Here is a 13,439-nt window from a genome sequence, read left to right on the forward strand (position 1 = left end):
GGGTCCCATTTTGGGGGGGTTTGGGGTTTTTTGGGGGTCCCTCTTTTTTTGGGGTTTTGGGTTTTTAGGGGTCCCTTTTTGGGGGGGGTTTGGGGGTTTTGGGGTCCCTGTTTTTGGGGCTTTGAGGTTTTTTTTGGGGGGTTGGGTTTTTTGGGGACACTTTTTGGGGTTTTTTGGGGGGGTTGGGGTCGCATTTTGGGGGGTTTGGGGTTTTTGGGGGTCCTATTTTGGGGGTCCCATTTTTGGTTTTTTTGGGGTCCCATTTCGGGGGGATTTGAGTTTTTTTGGGTCCCTGTTTGGGAGAGGTTGAGTTTTTTTGGGGGGGTCCCCATTTTTTGGGGGGTGGTTTTTTTTTGGGGGGGGGTTTGGGGGTCCCATTTTGGGGGGCGTTTGAGTTTTTTGGGATCCTTTTGTTGGGGGGGTCCCATTCTGGGGATTTTGGGTTTTTTGTGGTCCTTTTTTGGGGGGCTTTGGCTTTTTTTGGGGTTCCTTTTTTGGGGGGCTGTCCCCACCTCTCCCCTCCCCCCCCAATGTCACTTGTCCCCCCAAAAAAAAGAGAGGGGACAAAAATTCCGTCCCCGCTCCGCGCAGGAAATCCCCGCCTTGGAGGGGGCGTGGGTGGCACTTGGGGACACTTGGGGACACTTGGGGACACTTCCCATCCGTGACGTCACGGCCGGGAGGTCCCCAAAACCCCCTCCCCCCCCCCCCCCCCCCGGTGTCCCCCCCACCCACGTTGTCGCCGCTTCCTCATGGATTTGTCCCCACCCCGGTGTCGCTTTGTCGCCACCCCGGTGCCACCCCAAAGTGTCCCCAACCCCTTCCCTGTCCCCTCCCCGATGTCCCCAATCCCTTCCCTGTCCCCTCCCCGGTGTCCCCAACCCCTCCCGTGTCCCCTCTCCGGTGTCACTGTCCCCTCCCCGATGTCCCCAACCCCTTCCCTGTCCCCTCCCCGGTGTCATTATCCTCTCCCCGCTTCCTCTCCGGTGCCCCCTCGATGTCACTGTCCCCTCCCCGGTCACCTCCCCTGATGTCACCGTGTCCCCTCCCCGCTGTCCCTTCCCTGATGTCACCGCTGTCCCCTCCCCGTGTCCCCTCTCCGCTGTCCCCGGTCCCTCCCCTGATGTCACCGTGTCCCCTCCCGGTGTCCCCTCCCCGTGTCCCGTTAAAAGCCGGCCCCGCTCCGCTCTGTCGCCGATGTCGCCGATGTCGCCGCTCGCCGACCCCGAGAATCCCGCGGCAGCCGCGGGGCCCTGCCGGTGCCTCTGCCCGGACCGGGACCAGAACCGGGACAAGATCCGGGACCAGGACCGGGACTGGGACCAGACCGGGCACCGGAGCTGGGAGCAGAACCGGGACCAGAACCGGGGCCAGAACCGGGACCGGGACCAGAACTGGGACATGAACCGGGACCAGAACGGGCACCGGAACTGGGAGCAGAACCGGGGCCAGAACTGGGACATGAACCGGGACCAGACCGGGCACCGGAGCTGGGAGCAGAACCGGGACCAGAACCGGGACCGGGACCAGAACTGTGACATGAACCGGGACCAGAACGAGCACCGGAACTGGGAGCAGAACCCGCACCAGAATTGGGACCAGTACTGGGACCAGAACGGGCACCAGAACTGGGACCGGAACCCGCACCAGAACCAGAACTGGCACCGGAACCGGGACTGGGACCAGAACAGAGACATGAACCGGGACCAGAACTGGGACCAGAACCGGGAAAAGAACCGGGACCAAAACCAGAACCGGGACTGGGACCATCACCAGCACCGGGACCAGAACCAGAGCCGGGACTGGGAGCGGGACTGGGACCATCACCAGCACCGGGAGCAGCAGCGGGGGCAGAGCCGGGCCCGGGCCCGGTGCCGCCGCCTGGCCCCGGCGCTCGCCGCGCTCGCCGCGCTCGCCGCCGCCGCGCTCGGAGCCGCCGCCGCCGCCGCCGCCGTCCTGGGGGCGCTCCGGGGGCAGCCCCCGGTGAAGGTGGGCACGGGGAGGGGGGGTCGGTCTGTCCGTCTGTCCCTCCATCTGTCCTGAGGGCGGGGTGGCCACTTGTCCCGGGGGCCGGGTGTCCTGGGGGGGCCCGGGTGTCCCGGTGTCCGTTTGTCCTGCTGTCCCGGTGTCCAGTTGTCCGGGTGTTTGTCCTGGTGTCCATTTGTCCTGGTGTCCATTTGTCCTGGTGTCCGTTTGTCCTGGTGTCCATCTGTCCAGGTTCCATTTGTCCTGGTGTCCATCTGTCCTGGTGCCCCAGTGTCCAGTTGTCCGGGTGTTTGTCCTGGTGTCCATCTGTCCTGGTGTCCATCAGTCCAAGGGTTTGTCCCAGTGTCCGTTTGTCCTGGTGTCCGGTTTTCTGGTTGTCCAGGTGTTTGTCCAGGTGTCCAGTTGTCCCAGTGTCCATCTGTCCTGGTGTCCATTTGTCCTGGTGTCCATTTGTCCAGGTGTCCAGTTGTCCAGGTGTTCATTTGTCCTGGTGTTTGTCCTGGTGTCTGTTTGTCCTGGTGTCTGTCCAGTTGTCCAGCTGTCCAGCTGTCCAGGTGTCCATCTGTCCTGGTGTCCATTTGTCCTGGTGTCCATTTGTCCAGGTGTCCAGTTGTCCAGGCGTCCATTTGTCCTGGTGTTTGTCCTGGTGTCTGTTTGTCCAGTTGTCCAGCTGTCCAGGTGTCCATCTGTCCTGGTGTTTGATCGCCCAGGTGTCCGGTTATCCACCAGCCCAGTTGTCCGTGTGTCCTGGTGTCCATCCGGGTGTCTGTCTGCTCTCTGTCCGGGTGTCCGTCTGTCCAAGCCTGTGGTTGTCTGTCTGTCCAGGTGTCCGTCCAGGTGTTCATCCATCCTCCTTGCCCAGGGCTCTGTCCGTCTGTCCGGGGTGTCCATCTGTCCGGGGTGTCCGCCTGTCCGGGGTGTCCATCTGTCCGGGGTGTCCATCTGTCCGGGGTGTCCATCTGTCCGGGGTGTCCCTCCAGGTGCCCAGGTGTCCGTCCGTGTCTGTCCATCCACCCAGGTGTCCATCTGTCTGTCCATCTGCCCATCCATGTGTCCATCTGTCCATCTGTTTGTCCCTGTGTCCATCCAGGTGTCCATCTGTCCATCCACTTGTCCATCTGTCCATCCATGTGTCCATCTGTCCATCCATGTGTCCATCCAAGTGTCCATCATCCAGGTGTCCATCTGTCCACCCAGGTGTCCCCATGTCCCCTCCTGTCCCCTCCCGGGGGACACCTTGGGGACACCTTGAGGACATTGGGGACACTGGGGACACCTTGGGGACATTGGGGACCCTCGTGCTGACACTGTCCCCTCCTGTCCCTTCAGGCTGCCACCGCCGCCCACGTCCTGCTCAGTGCCGGTGAGTCCTGAATGTCCCTTGATGTCCCCTCCTGTCCCCTCCTGTCCCCTCCTGTCCCCTCCTGTCCCTGATGTCCCTTGATGTCCCTTGATGTCCCCTCCTGTCCCCTCCTGTCCCCTTCCTGTCTCTGATGTCCCCTATGCCCCTTCCCGTCCCCTCCTGTCCCTGATGTCCCCTTATGTCCTTTCCTGTCCTTGTGTCCCCTTCCTGTCCCTGATGTCCCCTGATGTCCCCTCCTGTCCCCTCCCCCCAGTCATCTCGGAATTGTCACTCGAGTTCCTCACAGAGGAAGTGTCCCCTCCCCCACTGTGTCACCTCCCGCTGTCACCTCCCCTGCGGCATCCGGGGGTGGCACAAGGCGGCGTCACGGAGTGTCCCCAAAGTGTCACGGAGTGTCCCCAGGCCATCAGTGTCCCCAGGGTGTCATGGAATGTCCCCTGGGTGTTATTGTCCCCAAAGTGTCACGGAGTGTCCCCAGGCCATCAGTGTCCCCAGGATATCATGGAGTGTCCCCAGGGTGTCATGGAATGTCCCCAGGATGTCGCTGGGTGTCCCCAAAGTGTCATGGAATGTCCCTGTGGTCCCCAAGGTGTCACCGACTGTCCCCAGGGTGTCATGGAGTGTCCTCAGGGTGGCAATGGGTGTCCCTGAGGTGTCACCAACTGTCCCAAGGGTGTCACCGACTGTCCCCAGGGTGTCACCAACTGTCCCCAGGGTGTCACTGACTGTCCCCAGGGTGTCAGGGACCCCGTCTCCTTTTGGGCCACTCTGTCTCCCCTTGGTGTCACCCCCTCTCCTCTGTCCCCTCATTGTCCCCTCTGTCCCCAGCCTCACCCTGTGTCCCCTGATGTCCCCCTGTCCCCACTGACCCCAATGTCCCCACTGACCGCTGTCCCCATGTCCCCAGTGTCCCCACTGACCCCGATGTCCCCACTGACCGCTGTCCCCTCGTGTCCCCAGTGTCCCCACTGACCCCGATGTCCCCACTGACCGCTGTCCCCTCGTGTCCCCAGTGTCCCCACTGACCCCAATGTCCCCACTGACCGCTGTCCCCGTGTCCCCAGTGTCCCCACTGACCCCGATGTCCCCACTGACCGCTGTCCCCATGTCCCCCTGTCCCCACTGACCCCAATGTCCCCACTGACCGCTGTCCCCGTGTCCCCAGTGTCCCCACTGACCCCGATGTCCCCACTGACCGCTGTCCCCATGTCCCCAGTGTCCCCACTGACCCCGATGTCCCCACTGACCGCTGTCCCCATGTCCCCAGTGTCCCCACTGACCCCAATGTCCCCACTGACCGCTGTCCCCATGTCCCCCTGTCCCCACTGACCCCGATGTCTCCGCTGACCGCTGTCCCCGTGTCCCCAGTGTCCCCACTGACCCCGACGTCCCCACTGACCACTGTCCCCTCGTGTCCCCCTGTCCCCACTGACCCCGATGTCCCCACTGACCGCTGTCCCCTCATGTCCCCCTGTCCCCACTGACCCCAATGTCCCCACTGACCGCTGTCCCCTCGTGTCCCCCTGTCCCCACTGACCCCGATGTCCCCACTGACCGCTGTCCCCTCATGTCCCCACTGACCACTGTCCCGATGTCCCCCTGTCCCCACTGACCCCGATGTCCCCACTGACCACTGTCCCGATGTCCCCACTGACCGCTGTCCCCTCGTGTCCCCCTGTCCCCACTGACCCCAATGTCCCCGCTGACCGCTGTCCCCGTGTCCCCCTGTCCCCACTGACCCCGATGTCCCCGCTGACCGCTGTCCCCGTGTCCCCAGGCTCGCTGTCACCGTCCCCAAGCTGGCGCTACGAGGACGGCGTCCAGGGCGTTTTCCTGAGCGGTGACATCCGGCTGGACACCACGGGGACACTCCGGGTGACGGCCGGTGGCCTCTACCTCCTCTACGGCCAGCTGGGCCTCACCTGCACGGCGGCCACCTGTCCCCAAGGCGGTGTCACCCTGCAGCTGCGCCGCGCCGTGTCCCCGAGGCCGCTGCTGGCCGTGCCGCTGGCCCTGCCGGCCACGGCCGGGGGCCACCACCGGCGGTCAGCGCTGGCCCAGGCCGTGGGACAGCTGTGGCCTGGGGACATCCTGAGCCTGGAGCTGGTCGGGGACACCGTTGGGGACACCGCTGGGGACACGGGCGGGTGGCAGCTGGCGCAGGAGGAGCGCGAGGGCAACTTCGTGGGGCTGCTGCGGATCGCGGGGGGGTGACAGCGGGTGGCAGCGGGTGGTGGCACGAGGCGGTGGCACTGGGTGGTGGCACCGGGTGGTGGCACGGGGCAGTGGCACTGGGTGGTGGCACTGGGTGGTGGCACGAGGCGGTGGCACTGGGTGGTGGCACTGGGTGGTGGCACGGGGCAGTGGCACGGGGGTGGCCGGCCTTGTGTCCTGCTGGTCACCTGCCGGGGTGGCACTTGGGGGAGTCCCAAACGTGGAGGTCTGGGGACATCAAGGGACATCGGTGACATCCAAATCCAAAGGTTTGGGGACATCATGGGACATCGGTGACATCCAAATCCAAAGGTTTGGGGACATCAAGGGACATTGGTGACATCCAAATCCAAAGGTTTGGGGACATCAAGGGACATCGGTGACATCCAAACCTGGAGGTTTGGGGACATCAATGGACATCAGTGACGTCCAAAACCAAAGGTTTGGGGACAAGACCCCCATGCTCAGAGATTTGGGGACAAGGGACATTGGTGACATCTCTGGTTGGAGATTCGGGGACAAGAGGCTTTGGTGACGTCCATGGTTGGAGATTTGGGGACAAAGGACATCGGTGACATCCAAGGCTGGAGATTTGAGTGACAAGATCCTCATGTCCAGAGATCTGGGGACATCAAGGGACATCGGTGACGTCCGTGGCTGAAGATTTGGGTGGCCAAAGATTGGGGACATCAAGTGACATCGGTGACCTCCACACCCAGGGATTGGGGACACCAAATGACATCGGTGACATCCACACCTGGAGATCTGGGGACACAAGTGACATCGATGACCTCCATACCTGGAGATTTGGGGACACCAAATGACATTGGTGACCTCCACACCCAGAGATTTGGGGACACCAAATGACATTGGTGACATCCACACCTGGAGATCTGGGGACACAAGATACATCGATGACATCCACACCCGGAGATTTGGGGACATTGAGTGACATCGGTGACCTCCACACCCAGAGATTTGGGGACACCAAGTGACATCACTGCCCCCCCCCCCCCATTTGGTGCTTGGGGACATTTGGGGACCTCCTGGACCCAGTGCTGGACACTTGGGGACATTTGGGGACCTCCTGGACCCAGTGCTGGACACTTGGGACCTCCTTGGGGACATTGGGGACACTCTGGGGGGGGTCCCTGCTGTCCCCCTCCCCCAGCAGGCCTGGGGGGGGGCCCTCCCCCCTAAATTATTGTCCTTAATTAATTATTTATTCATTAATTAATAAATTTATTTATGGATTGTTTTTACCGCCTGGATTGTCCCCAAAAAATTGAGGTGACAACCCTGGGGTGGCACTGAGGGACCACGGGGACGGTCCCCACCTGCAAATCCCCCCAAAATTTGTCCCAGAACGCCCCAAAATTTGCCCCAGGAAATGCAAATTTGCTGAAAATCCCCCAAAATTTGACCTGGAGTCCCCCAAAATTTAACCCCAGAACCCCAAAATTTTCCCCTGGAAATCCATAATTTGCTGAAAATCCTCCAAAATTTCTCCTGGAGTACCCCAAAATTTAACCCCAGAACTCCCCAAAAATTTGCCCCAGGAAACCCAAAATTTGATGGAAATCACCCCAGATTTGCCCCAGAGTCCACAAATTTTCCCCCAGAACCCCCAAATTTACCCCAGAACTCCCCAAAATTTGCTCCAGGAAAACCAAAATTTGCTGAAAATCCCCCAAAATTTGCCTTGGAGTCCCCCAAAATTTAACCCTGGAACCCCTACATTTATCCTGGAATCCCCCAAAATTTGCTGACAATCCACCAAATTGTCCCAGATCCCCCCAAATTTGCCCATGAGCCCCAAAATTTGTCCCAGATCTCCCAAATTTACTCCAGACCCCCCAGTGTAGCCCCCCAGAAACCCCAAATTTAGCCCAGAAGCCCCAAATTTGCCCTGGAGGTCGCAAAATTTGCCCTGGAGACCCCCAAATGTAACCCCATCACCCCCAAATTTGCTCAAGACCCCAAAATTTGCCCTGGAGACTCCAATTTTGCCCCAGAGACCCCAAAATTTGCCCCAGAGTTCCCCAAAAATTGCCCCAGGTGCAGAGTGTGGGGTGGGAAATGTCGGGTGCAGAATTTGGGGTGCGGGGTTTGGGGGTGCAGAGTTTGGGGTGCAAAATGTGGGGTGCAGGGTGTGGGGTGGGAAATGTGGGGCACAAAATTTGGGGTGCGGGGTTGGGGGGGCAAAATTTGGGATGTGGGAAATGTGGGGTGCAGGATTTGGGGTGCTGGGAGTGAGGTGCTGAATTTGGCATGTGGGGATTGGGGCGCACAATTTGGGGTGCAGAGTTTGGGGTTCAGGATTTGGGGTCCCTATGACCCCCCTGGTGTCCCCATGTCCCCTGTGGTGTCTCCGTGTCCCTTATTGTGTCCCCATGTCCCCTGTGGTGTCCCTATGTCCTTTATGGTGTCCCCATGACCTCTATCATGTCCCCATGACCACTTATGGTGTCCCCGTGTCCCCTGTGATGTCCCCACGTCCCCTGTGGTGTCCCCACGTCCCCTCTGGTGTCCCCACGTCGCCTGTGGTGTCCCCACTGCCCCCCCCACATGTCCCCATGTCCCCTCTGGTGTCCCCATGTCCCTTGTGGTGTCCCCACTCCCCCCCACATGTCCCCATGTCCCCTATGATGTCCCCGTGTCCCTTGTGGTGTCCCCATGTCCCTTATGGTGTCCCCATGCTCCCTCTGGTGTCCCCATGCCCCTCTGGTGTCCCCACGTCCCCTGTGGTGTCCCCACTGCCCCCCCCACATGTCCCCCTGTCCCCTCACATGTCCCCACTCCCCCCCCATGTCCCCCCCCACCAAGGACACCCCAAGCCAGGTGCTCAGAAATGACTTTTTTAACCAAAAAAAAAAACCCAAAAAAAGGGCGGGGAGGGGACAAAAAATGACCGGAGCACGGTGACACCCCAGGACTGGGTGACACCAAGGGGGGGGTGACACCTCGGGCGGGTGACACCTCGGGGACTCAGCTGGGACAGCCGAAGAGGGTCATGGACTCGGAGAACTCGATGAAGTCCTGGCAGCGCTTCTGCAGGGCGGCGTCCTGGCACGCGGCCTCCGAGGGCCACTCCTCGAGCCACGTGTCCTTCCCGATCAGGTACGAGAAGCTGGGGACACAGGGGACAGCTTGGGGACATGGGGACACAGGCGACAGTGGGGACATGGGGACACAGGGGACAGCTTGGAGACATGGGGACACAGGGGACAGTGGGGACATGGCGACACAGGGGACAGCTTGGAGACATGGGGACACAGGGGACAGTGGGGACATGGCGACACAGGGGACAGCTTGGAGACATGGGGACACAGGGGACAGTGGGGACATGGGGACACAGGGGACAGTGGGGACATGGGGACACAGGGGACAGCTTGGAGACATGGGGACACAGGGGACAGTGGGGACATGGCGACACAGGGGCAGCTTGGGGACAGCCGTGGGGACATGGGGACACTGGGGATATCGGGGCAATGGGGACAGTGGGGATATAGGGGGCAATGGGGATATAGGGGGTATTGGGGACACAGGACAGCTTGGGGACAGCCGTGGGGACATGGGGACACTGGGGATATAGGGGCAATGGGGACACAGGGGACACATTGGGACACAGGGACAGCTTGGGGACACAGGAGACAGCTTGGGGACATGGGGACAGCCGTGGGGACACAGGTGACGGCTTGGGGACAGCCGTGGAGACACGGGGACACTGGGGATATAGGGGCAACGGGGACACGGGGGACACATTGGGACACAGGGGACAGCTTGGGGACATGGGGACACCGGGGATATCGGGGCAACGGGGACAGTGGGGATATAGGGGCAACGGGGACACAGGGGACAGCTTGAGAACAGCCATGGGGACACAGGGGACAGCTTGGGGACAGCCGTGGGGACATGGGGACACTGGGGATATAGGGGCAATGGGGACACAGGGGACAGCTTGGAGACATGGGGACAGCCGTGGGGACACAGGGGACAGCTTGGGGACAACTGTGGGGACATGGGGACAATGGGGATATAGGGGCAATGGGGATATGGGGGCAATGGGGACAATGGGGACAGATGGGGACACAGGGACACACATGGGGACACAGGGACAGCCAAGGGGCCATGGGGCCAGCTGTGGGGACACAGGGACAGCCGTGGGGACATGGGGACAGCGGGGATATCGGGACAATGGGGACAGTGGGGATATAGGGGCAATGGGGATATTGGGGCAACGGGGACAATGGGGACACACGGGGACACAGGGACAGCCATGGGGACACAGGGACAGCTGTGGGGACACAGGGACAGTGGGGATATAGGGACAATGGGTATATAGGGGGCAATGGGGACACAGGGGACACATGGGGACACGGGGACAACTTGGGGACATGGGGACAGTGTGGACATTGGGGATAATAGGGACAATGGGGCTATTGGGGACAATGGGGACAGGGGAGACAATGGGGCTATAGGGGCAATGAGGACATGGGGACAGCCATGGGGACATGGGGATGGCCGTGGGGACATGGGGACAGTGGGGATAATGGGGGCAGTGGGGACAGCCATGGGGACATGGGGATGGCCGTGGGGACATGGGGACAGCCATGGGGACATGGGGATGGCAGGAATAATTGGGGCAATGGGGACAATGGGGATATAGAGAGCAACGGGGAGAATGGGGACAGTGGGGACAATGGGGATACAGGGGAAAATGGGCACAGTGGTGACAGCTATGGGGACATGGGGACGGGTGTGGGGACATGGGGACAGCAGGGATATTGGGGGCAATGGGGATATAGGGGACACTGGGGACATTGGGAATTTAGGGGACAATAGGGCCAGTGGGGACAATGGGAACAATCAGGACAGCTGTGGGGACATGAGGACAATGGGGACAATGGGGATGTGGAGGACAATGGGAACAATGGGGACAATGGGGACAATGGGGACAATGAGTACAGTGGGGAAAATGGGGATATAAGAGACAATGGGGATGTAGAGGACAATGGGGACAAAAAGGACAATGGGGACAATGAGGACAATGGGGACAATGGGGACAATGGGGACAATGGTGATGATGGGGACCGTGTCCCCCGGTGTCCCTACTGTCTGCCGGTGACCCAGAGGTCGCTGGCCTGTCCCCAGACCAGGTAGTCCTGTCCCGTGCGCAGCTTCAGCGTGTCCCTGCACTGCTGGTGGCTCACAAAGGTCCTGTTGCTCTCGGCGGGGTCCTCGTCCGTGCCTGGTCACCGTGTCACCGTGTCACCATGTCACCATGGCACCGTGGCACCGTGGCACCGTGTCACCATGGCACCGTGGCACCGTGGCACCTCCACCCCCCAAACAGGGCAGCCGTGGTGGCGCCACGCCCTTGGTGGCACCAGCTGGGGGTGGCACGGGGTGCCTCCAGCTTTGCCAGCACCCAACGCACTGGGGTGACACCAACCCCAGTTGGGTGACATTGACCCCAGTGGGGTGACATTGACCCCAGCTGTGTGTTCCTGAACACTCTTGGGTGACACCAACCCCAGCTGAGTGACACTGACCCCCGTGGGGTGACCCTGACCACAGTTGTGTGTCCCTGAACTCCCCTGGGTGACACTGACCCCACTTGGGTGACACTAACCCCACCTGGCTGACACTGACCCCAGCTGGGTGACACGGACCCCACTTGGGTGACACCGACCCATTTGTGTGTCCCTCAACTCCCTTGGGTGACATTGACCCCACCTGGGTGACACCAGTCCCACCTGGGTGACACTGACCCACTTGGGTGACACCAGCCCCAGCTGGGTGACATCAACCTACCTGGGTGTCCCTGAACTCTCTTGGGTGACACCGACCCCAGCTGGGTGACACTGACCCGCCTTGGTGACACTGACCCCACCCTGGTGACACCAGCCCACCTGGCTGTCCCCAGCCAGCCCACTTGAGTGTCCCCATCTGCAGGTGACCCTCACCATGTCCCTCACCAAGGTGACCTTGTTCCCCCTGTGGTGGCCATTTCCCCCCTGTGGTGGCCTTGTCCCCCCTGAGGTGGCCTTGTCCCCACCCTGTGGTGGCCGTACCCATCTTGATGACCGACAGGACCTTCATGATGTAATTGTCGTGGGACGGGGTCTCCTCGCGGGCCACCAACCTCACCTTGTACACTGCCAGGGGACACGGGGACAGCGCTGTCACCCCCGCCAGGGTGGCCTTTCCATGTCCCCTGTCCCCATCGTGTCCCTCCCCACCCCTTCCGTGTCCCCAATGTCCTGAACTCCACCCACCGTGACCCCTTATCACCCGATGTCCCCAGTGTCCCTAGTGTCCCCAACATCCCCAATTCCCACTCCCAATGTCCCCGTTGTTCCTGATGTCCCCAATGTCCCAATCCCCCCAATGTCCCGATGTCCCCATTGTCTCCAGTGTCCCCAATGTCCCCAATGTCTCCAGTGTCCCCAATGTCCCCAATGTCCCTGATGTCCCTAATGCCCTCAATGTCCCCATTGTCTCCAGTGTCCCCAATGTCCCCAATGTCCCCATTGTTCTCAATGTCCCCAATGTCCCCAATGTCCCCAATGTCCCTGATGTCCCTAATGCCCTCAATGTCCCCATTGTCTCCAATGTCTCCATTGTCCCCAATGTCCCCAATGTCCCTGATGTCCCTAATGCCCTCAATGTCCCCATTGTCCCCAATGCCCTCAATGTCCCCATTGTCTCCAGTGTCCCCAATGTCCCCAATGTCCCCATTGTTCTCAATGTCCCCAATGTCCCCAATGTCCCCAATGTCCCTGATGTCCCTAATGCCCTCAATGTCCCCATTGTCCCCAATGCCCTCAATGTCTCCATTGTCCCCAATGTCCCCAATGTCCCCAGTGTCCCCAGTGTCCCCACTGTCCCCACTGTCCCCAGTGTCCCCGCTGTCCCCATGTCCCACCGAAGTCCACGCCGGGCTCGCAGGCGCGGTCCATGCGTTGGTTGACGGTGATGTCCTCGGGCTCCTCCTGCCGCTTGAAGCAGCTCTCTGTGGGGACATGGGGACATCGTGGGGACATGGGGACATCATGGGGACGTCACGGGGACGTCACGGGGACACAGCCATGACAAGGTCAACTGTGGCAGGGATGTGTCCCCATCACAGTCATGCCATGTGACATCTCATCGATGACATGTCCCCACCACAGCAGGGACATGTCCCCATCATGGTTGTAATGTGTGACAGCTCATCAGGAACGTGTCCCACCATGGATGTGGCTTGTCCCACCATGGCCATGAAGTGTATCATAGCATCAACATGTCCCCACCATGATGGTGACATGTCCCACCATGGCCAGGACGCGTCCCCACCATGGCTAGGACATGTCCCACCATGGCCAGGACCTGTCCTCATCATGGTGACATGTGACATCTCATCACTGATGTGTCCCACCATGGCCGTGACATGTCCCACCATGGCTAGGACATGTCCCACCATGGCCAGGACCTGTCCTCATCATGGTGACATGTGACATCTCATCATTGACGTGTCCCACCATGACCAGGACACGTCCCCACCATGACCACGACGTGTCCCACCATGGCCATAACGTGTCCCACCCTGCCAGGGCTGTGTGCCTGTCCCACCCCCGTGTCCCCGTGTCCCCGTGTCCCCAGTGTCACCTTCGGCGCAGCGACAAACGTCCCCCTGGCAGATCTTGTTCAGTTTCCCTCCCTCCTTGTCCGGGTGGTAGAACCGGGTGCAGCGATCGTCTGTGGGGACACAGGGACATCAGGGGACAGCAGGGGACAGCAGGGGACAGCAGGGGACATTAGGGGACAGCAGGGGACATGGGCACAGAGGTGACAGCAGGGGACAGCAGGGGACATCAGGAACAGCAGGGGA

At 60.9% G+C, this 13,439-nt stretch overlaps 1 protein-coding gene across 2 annotated transcripts in view; it reads right to left on the reverse strand.

The window, feature by feature from the left end:
• Positions 1 to 8,408: 8,408 nt before the first annotated feature.
• C3 (complement C3) overlaps positions 8,409 to 13,439 on the reverse strand; it is a 34,524-nt gene continuing 29,493 nt past the window's right edge. For both annotated transcript variants that reach the window (XM_054002293.1, XM_054002292.1), the window contains exons 36-40: positions 13,217 to 13,306; positions 12,495 to 12,581; positions 11,641 to 11,724; positions 10,679 to 10,814; positions 8,409 to 8,693 (exon numbers count right to left, since the gene is read on the reverse strand). In XM_054002293.1, the coding sequence (XP_053858268.1) occupies positions 8,552 to 8,693; positions 10,679 to 10,814; positions 11,641 to 11,724; positions 12,495 to 12,581; positions 13,217 to 13,306 (539 nt within the window). In that variant the 3' untranslated portion in view covers positions 8,409 to 8,551. The remainder of the gene's footprint in view (positions 8,694 to 10,678; positions 10,815 to 11,640; positions 11,725 to 12,494; positions 12,582 to 13,216; positions 13,307 to 13,439) is intronic.

Source organism: Vidua macroura, chromosome 39 (assembly GCF_024509145.1).
Source record: "Vidua macroura isolate BioBank_ID:100142 chromosome 39, ASM2450914v1, whole genome shotgun sequence".
NCBI classification, from domain to species: Eukaryota; Metazoa; Chordata; class Aves; order Passeriformes; family Viduidae; genus Vidua; species Vidua macroura.